The 7565-nt window shown below is 57.1% G+C and overlaps 2 protein-coding genes across 3 annotated transcripts; one reads left to right on the forward strand and one right to left on the reverse strand.

Moving 5' to 3' along the window:
• The first annotated feature begins 150 nt into the window (after positions 1–150).
• On the forward strand, positions 151–3106 carry P2RY11 (purinergic receptor P2Y11). Its single transcript, XM_080676027.1, has 2 exons — positions 151–196; positions 1397–3106. Exons 1-2 carry the CDS (start codon positions 178–180, stop codon positions 2497–2499), a joined length of 1122 nt encoding a protein of 373 aa, XP_080532153.1. The 5' UTR covers positions 151–177; the 3' UTR covers positions 2500–3106.
• EIF3G (eukaryotic translation initiation factor 3 subunit G) lies at positions 2764–7565 on the reverse strand (the record flags this gene model as incomplete). 2 transcript variants are annotated; one of them, XM_080676028.1, is made up of 11 exons in its annotated part: positions 7458–7565; positions 7284–7330; positions 6674–6757; positions 6475–6563; positions 6282–6341; positions 5147–5251; positions 4864–5053; positions 3632–3739; positions 3371–3507; positions 3186–3292; positions 2764–2892 (listed from the first exon to the last, which is right to left on the reverse strand). In XM_080676028.1, the coding sequence occupies exons 1-11, from the start codon at positions 7475–7477 to the stop codon at positions 2877–2879; spliced, it is 963 nt and encodes a 320-aa protein (XP_080532154.1). In that variant the 5' UTR covers positions 7478–7565. The 2 variants fall into 2 exon arrangements, with proteins under 2 accessions (XP_080532154.1, XP_080532155.1); XM_080676029.1 differs by lacking the exon at positions 2764–2892 and having other exon boundaries at positions 3182–3292; positions 7458–7509.

A 7565-nucleotide genomic window follows, 5' to 3' on the forward strand; every position in this document is an offset into this window, starting at 1 on the left:
CAGCAGAGGCCAGGTCAAAAGAGTGCCATGAGGAAGGAAATGGGCTGTGAGCTGGCGCCTGACTAGACTTGTGGGCGGTGGGTGGAGCTGTGGAGGGAGTGGCCAACGGGCTGCTGTTCACTGGGGGAGGGACCAGGACACATTGTGGGCAGGAGACCCAAAGGCAGGGCGAGGGCCATGGCGGACACTGTGTCAGGTGAGGAGGGAGCACAGGGCCCCGGCCCCTGTGTACCCCGGGCTTGGGGTGGAGGTGGGGGTGGGGATGGTGTAAGAAGCACGTCTGAAGTGTAGCTTCTTCCAGAGCCCTGAAGCTGAGAACTAGAACAGGAAGGCAGAGATGAGGGGGTGGAAACAATCTGGTGAAGTAGGTCTGTGTACGCCCTGCCTTCAGAAGGGACTTGTTCCTGGGGATTTTACTGAAACAGTGATCAGATATAGACTGTTTTGAGAGAAAAGATTAGGGAAGGGGGGACTACGGGGTGCAGTGGCAAGGTTAGGATGGTCAGAACCAGAGGAAGACAAGCCTTCAGGATGTCTGTGGCTCAAAAAGAACCACCAGCGCAAAGGCCCTGAAGCAGATGTGCCTAAGAAACATCCAGGAAGCAGACTGGAAGTCGCCGGGAGAAGATAAAAGCCAGTGGGTGGGAGCCAGACCTCCCTCAGGGCCTTGTGGGATGAGGCAAGCACTGGCTCTTCCTCCCAGTAAGGAGGAACCCCTAGAGTGGTCTCTGAGCAGAGGTACGTGGCCTGACTTGCTCACAGGCGCCCTCTGGAGGCTCTGGGAGAATAGATCAGGTGAGGAGCTGGGAGATCCGGGCCTAGGCAACGGTTGGTTCAGATAGATGACATGGGCTGGACACAAGTAGTGTTAAGGGGGTGACAGATCTAGAAATATCCACCAGCTGCCTCCTGAGCACACCTACTGGGGATGTTCCTGCAACCAAGGTACATGCCCTTGACCAGAATCGAACCTGGGACCTTTCAGTCCACAGGCCGACGCTCTTAACCACTGAGCCAAACCAGTTAGGGCAAGGGGGTACAGATCTCGAAGATGGGTACTTGCTGATGGATTGCAGTGGGGTCTGAGACGACTCCTGTTCTCCATCCCAGTCCTGATGGCTCCCAGTCATTACCAGTTTACATGGGTCCTTTGAGGGCAACAATTCCCCCTGGTTCTTGCCCCATCTGGTTCTTTAGGGTGCAGGACCCCAAGGGAACCAAGTCAGACCTTTCTAGGCCTGATTCCCTCTATAGAAAGGAGCTGGACTCAAAGTCCTCTTACAAAGGGTCATGCAGGCCTGGTGCACAACAGGTACTCAGGACTGACACCACAGTACAATGCAGCTCTGAAAGGGACCACAGGGAGGTGGGGACTCAGCAACACCCTTGTCCACAGGTGCCACACCCTGCCCAGCCAACATCTCCGCAGCTGCTGACCGAATCCTCAGTGGCTTCCAGGAAGGCTTCCTGTGGCCCATGCTGGTGACCGAGTTCCTGGTGGCCGTGGCTGGTAACAGCCTGGCCCTCTACCGCTTTGGCACGCGGGAGCAGCGCCCATGGCACCCAGCTGTGATATTCTCAGCCCAGCTGGCCGTCAGCGATCTGCTCTATGCCCTGACACTGCCCCCACTGGCTGCCTACTTCTATCCACCCAAACACTGGCGCTACGGGGAGGCCATGTGCCGCCTGGAGCGTTTCCTCTTCATTTGCAACACGCTGGGTAGCATCATCTTTATCACCTGCATCAGCCTCAACCGCTACCTGGGTGTCGTCCACCCCTTCTTCACCCGCAGTCACCTGCGGCCCAAGCATGCCTGGGCCATTAGTGCTGCAGGCTGGGTGCTGGCGGCCCTGCTGGCTGCACCCACACTCAGATTCTCCCACCTGACGACACCACAGCAAGAAGGCAACTGCACTGTGGCCAGGCCTGAGGCCTGCATCAAGTGCCTGGGGACTGCGAGTGACAACCACCTCAAGGCTTACACAGCCTATAGCCTGGTGCTGATGGCACTGGGCTGCGGCCTGCCGCTGCTGCTCACCCTGGCAGCCTATGGCGCCCTTAGGCGGGCTGTGCTACGCAGCCACGGCATGACAGCAGCCGAGAAAATGCACGTGGCAGTATTGGTGGCCAGTGGTGTGGTGCTCTATGCTGGTTCCTATCTGCCCTACTTTGTCACACGGGTGATCAACGTGTCTGCCCGGCAGCGCTGGAGAGCCCGCTGCCCATCCTTTGTGGACGAGACTCAGGCTGTGAAGGCATTGGACCTGGGGTCCTATGTGGGCCACCAGGTGACGCGGGGCCTCGTGCCCCTGGCCATCTGCATCCACCCGCTGCTCTACATGGCTGTAGCACCCAGCGTAGGCTGCTGCCACCAATGCTGCCTTGGCTGCAGGGAGGGCCAGGCCTCAGAGAATGCTGAGAGCTCCAGCCAACCCCTGCCCCTCACTGTCACAGCCACCAAAACCTTAGGGCCCCAGTCCCCTGAGCTGAGCCCATGACCTGACCCATTTGGAGCCTCCTCCCCACAAGGCACTGGGACCCAGCAGCCGAACGGGTGAGAGCACAGCAAGAATCAAACCACTTCCTCAAAGGCCTGTCATGGGAGCAGCGAGCACTTAGGCCAGACGGGCAGTCTGGGCATGATTTCTGCCCACAGCACTAACCATGCGCAGGGCTACAGAGCAAACCCATGCAGGGGGAGGGGGAGGGCTGCCCCCACCTGCCACAGGTGGGTGGTATTCATGTATAAACAGCACACCCATAGGGCAATTGGAGCCTTTTTATTGCCCTGGTGTTCCCTGCTTATAGAGGTCGCCTTCTGTTGCCACAGGGTCCTAGGGCCAGGTGCCAAACAGCAGCAGCAGTGACAGCTGGTTTAGTTGGTGGATGGCCTAGAGAGGAAGACAGGAGTGATGAGAAGGGAAAGTGTGGGGGCTTCAGGCCCCAAAGGGAGTCCCAAGACCCTGCCCCCCCCACCCCCCGGCACAAAACTGGGGCCTCATTGGGGGTGGGGCAAGACATGGAGCCACACCATCAGTGACCAGCCTGACCCTGGATGGCAGTGGCTCCTCCTCAAGATAAAGGACAATAAATGACTTGCACCTCACAACAGGCTTGGCAATTATTCAACTGGTGTGGGGCTGTGTCAGCTGTCACAGGTGATGGGGCAGGGGAGGGGTCTTACTTGGCCCACTCGACGTTGAGGATGAGGTGGTCGTAGCCAAAGCCGGACACTCCGGCAATGGCGCGGGCAGCGTCCTCACGGCGGTGGAAGCTGATGAAGGCAAAGCCCTGGGGAAGGGGAAAAAAAAGGGAGTTCAGGGCACAGCCAGACAGATGACCCCTCCCGACTCATGGCCACCAACCCACCTTGGACTGGCCAGTGGTCTTGTCCTTCGCCAAGTAGATGCGGGAGATGGAGCCGAAGGGTCTAAAGAGCTCTTGCAGGTCTGTCTCACGGGTGTCCTCTGACAGGTTGGTGACGCGGATGGTGGCATTGTCATCAGCTGGGCATCGGGCAGAAGCAGCTGTCAGTAGCCAGGCCAGCTTGGGCCCCACCCACAGGATAATCACTGGGTGCTGGGAGGTGCCTGCCCACAGGCCAGCATCAGGGTGCCCTCATTGCCTCACCTCTGCGGTTGGGCTGCATGGACTCCCCACGGCGGCTGGCCCCGTCCCGCAGGCTCGGTGGCACGTACTTCCCTGTCTTGTTCTGGGCTGCCTGCACAGGCTCCAGCTCTGGAAACCACAAGCACAGTCGGGTGAGGCCTCACCGTAGCACAGCAGAGGGACAGACCCACCCAGGATGCCAGCATTTCCAGCCCTGACCCAGCCCAGGTACTGTCTGTCAAAGCCCCAGGCATCAGTTGGTCCCTCAGAGACCTGGTGACCATGATGACATAAAGGCCACATCCAGGTAACCAGCAGCACATAGAGCAAGAAGCCATAGGTGTTGATATGGTCTGAGGAGCCCACAGGGTTGAGAGCTAGAGGAATGCCCGCCCCAGCCAACACAAAGAAACACAAGCACGTGGGTAGGGACAGTCCCTGGGTCCCACACACATGGCAGTTAAGTATGCTGCACACAAAAGTCAGATGGAGCCGAAACCGGTTTGGCTCAGTGGATAGAGCGTCGGCCTGCAGACTGAAGGGTCCCGGGTTCGATTCCGGTCAAGGGCATGTACCTTGGCTGCTGGCACATCCCCAGTGGGGTGTGTGCAGGAGGCAGCTGATCGATGTTTCTCTCTCATCGATGTTTCTAGCTTTCTATCCCTCTCCCTTCCTCTCTGTAAAAATATCAATAAAATATATTAAAAAAAAAAAAAAAAAAGTCAGATGGAGATTTGTGCAAACTCAAACTCACCATCAGCAAATCACACCAAAGGATGTGGACTATGGACAGTCACATGTGTGACTAGGCATAGGTGTGCGTGTGCACGCACAAAAACATGCACAGGTGGCAGCCATGTCCATGGTGGACAGACACAGCACACTCAAATCAGGACCATCACAAAATCAGCAGAATCACGGGGTGAGTCTCACATACAGGGGTCCACCACCTCCCAAGCATGCACAGTGTAGTTACACACACAGGATACACACGGGTGATTCTCACAGCCCCCAACAAGAAGAGACAGAAGACACCACCAGCAGTCACAGCAGCCACCTGGCCAAGTCTCTCTCTTACACACAAACAGGGACTGTGACCACAGTCTTTGCAGTGCTGACGCTGTAGTGTGGACGATGATCAGAGGTGATGGGGACAGCCCATTCACACAAAGCAGGTGACAACCTAGGACTCACAGCACCTCCCCACCCCACTTCCTCCCTGACCTGCCAGCCACACCCTCAGGCCCCATCACCTCCAGGCAGTTTCTCCTTCTCTCCGGTGGACAGGCCCAGTTGCTCAGCCAGCTCCTTCTGCATGGGCCCCAGCGTATCCTTGTAGGGACAGCGGGTGGTCCAGTGGTCGCCCTTGCAGATACGGCAGGACACGATCTTCTGGCCCTTGAGCTTGTTCATTGGGTCCTCCTCCTCCTGGCAGTTCAGATCCTGGCAGGGCAGATGAAGGCAGCTCAGAGGGGGGAAAGCCACATCACAACCACCAACCTGGATACCACCACCCCGCCCTGCTGCCCCACTTACCTCCTTGCTGGTGATAAAAGTCATGGACACATCATCACTGACGGTGGTGGTGGCCACATTGGGCCCTGGTGGATCAAACTCTGAGTTCCCAAACTTCTTCCAGTTCTGGGCGCAGGGGCAGGGTGGGGGACAGGTCAGCACAAGGGCAGAGCAGGTAGGCCCTCCCCTCTGGACCCCAGACTTACAGGAGCCCCTCTCAGGGTGTCTTGGCCTTAAATCCCATTCTCCACCCTCTCCAAATGCGTGCCAGACCCTATGTCAGCTCCAGGAGGCCAGGGCAGCTCTCAGCCTGGGTATTTATTTATTTATTTATTTATTTATTTAAAAAATATATATTTTATTGATTTTTTACAGAGAGGAAGGGAGAAGGACAGCAGGATAGTTAGAAACATCGATGAGAGAGAAACATCGATCAGCTGCCTCCTGCACACCTCCCACGGGGCATGTGCCTGCAACCAAGGTACATGCCCTTGACCGGAATCAAACCTGGGACCTCTCAGTCCACAGGTCGACACTTTATCCACCGAGCCAAACCAGCCAGGGCATCAGCCTCATGTTTTAAATGAGCAAACAAAACTTAGGGGGAAACAGCTCCACAGTCAACACTTCCTAGGAGGGCATGCAGGTGGTAGACCAGCTCCTAACAGGGAGTGATGCTCAGAGGGATGCAGGGGTCACCCAGACTCGAGGGGCCTTGGGCTAAACAACCTGAACCTCAGCTTCCTCCTCTACAAGGTGGGGACCACAAACGCTCCCCACCTCCCCGTGTTGCTAGGGGGATCAAAGGAGAAAACTCCTTCTACAAAGCATATGGCATTGGGTCTGGCACAAAGTGTGAAGATAACTGTGCCAAATCTATTTATTGCTATCACTTCTGCTGCAGCCACCTCAGGGGAGCTCTTGACTCTGTTCCTCCTGGTAGAGAAGCCAAGTAGAGTAAGAAACAACCTCACCCACTCCTGGACTTTTGAGGACCCCAACAGAGTGCAAACACCCCTAGGCCTCAGTTCTCCAATAAAAAAGGTAAACCAATTACACCTCACTTCTAAAAACAAAGGCATTGGTAAAAAGAATTCTTCATTCCTCTGAGTCAGCCCTTAGGGACCCCCAAGACAAGGAAGGAGAAGGGTCTTACCTTCCTCCTTGCAACTGCCTTTGAGGCCTTCCGGGTCTCAATTCTGAAGGTGCGGACAATCTGGATGGGAGAAGAGAGGTGTGGGTTTCCTATGCCTCAAGGCTCCTGGGCCCAGGGGACCTTCCTCACCAACCCACCCAACACATACCACCCCCTCCTGGTCCAAGTACCCCACCTCCTCATTCAGCCTCACCTTGAACTTCTTGCCATCTTCATCTATCTTGTACTCTGTTACTGTCTTGATGTTTCCATTGATGACCTCCTTGGGTGCCGGAAGTGGAGCTGGGACAGAGGAAGGGGTGAGAGGAACTGAGCCCTATGCCATGGGGGTTAGGAGGGCATGTGGTCAGGGAGAGAGGTGGTGCAGGGATGGAGTGGAGGCTGTCACTCACCTCCTGGCAGTAGCTCAGGCTCTGGGCTCGTGTCACCAGTGGCCAAAGGGATCCCCTTGAGGAGCTCGCTGGTGACACATTTGTCTGTGAAAGGGAGCATGAAGAGAGGGATGAGGTGGAGGGGCAGGAGTTCCCAAGCTAAAAAGGGACCTTTGGGATGATGCCCATACCAGGAGCTGAAAAAGCCAGAGGACTAGAGAGGAAGTGCCCTGGGACAGCCGCGCGGGCACACGCGAGCTGGCTGTAATAACTGGAGCAATTGCAAGGATAGGGCATCCTTGGCATGAAGGCAGGGGCAGGCCACCAGAGCATCTGGGCGCTGGCACAAAGCAGGAGGCAGACTGTTACAACTGCCTCCGCGGAGCAGAGGAGCGGCTGTGAGGACTTGGGCGGTGGCATGAGAGGAAGAGGGGCTGCCCAGTGAACATCTGGAGCTGGCGATAGCCTGGCCCATATAAGGATGGCGCGGGGCAGAGGCTGGCTGGGAAGGGAAATGCGGGGTCTGACGGCGGTGACAAGGTCGGGGCGGGGGTGCGGGGGGGCTGGAGCAGGCGGCAGTGGCCGGGCTGGGGGCTGGCCGCGGTGACCCGGGGCGACCAGGCGTACTCACCGTCTTCTACCTCCTCCTCTACCTGGTCGGCCCAGCTGGGCTTCGAACTACGGGGACAAGTTTGTAGAATCAGCGAGGCCTGGCTCCCGCAGCCTTAGCTCACCCAGGCCCCATAATACCCTCTAGGACTCCCCCAAATCACCTTCCGGCCCCTCTACCCGACCCTCAACTCACTCAAAGTCTCCCGTGGGCATTGCAAAACTCCTCCACGCAGCCCAAGCCTGGGCCAGAGACCGGAAGTAAGAGGAGAACAAGACTTCCGGTTCGTGGCCTACACCAGCC

The sequence above is a fragment of the Plecotus auritus genome (assembly GCF_963455305.1).
Source record: "Plecotus auritus genome assembly, chromosome: 6".
NCBI lineage: Eukaryota > Metazoa > Chordata > Mammalia > Chiroptera > Vespertilionidae > Plecotus > Plecotus auritus.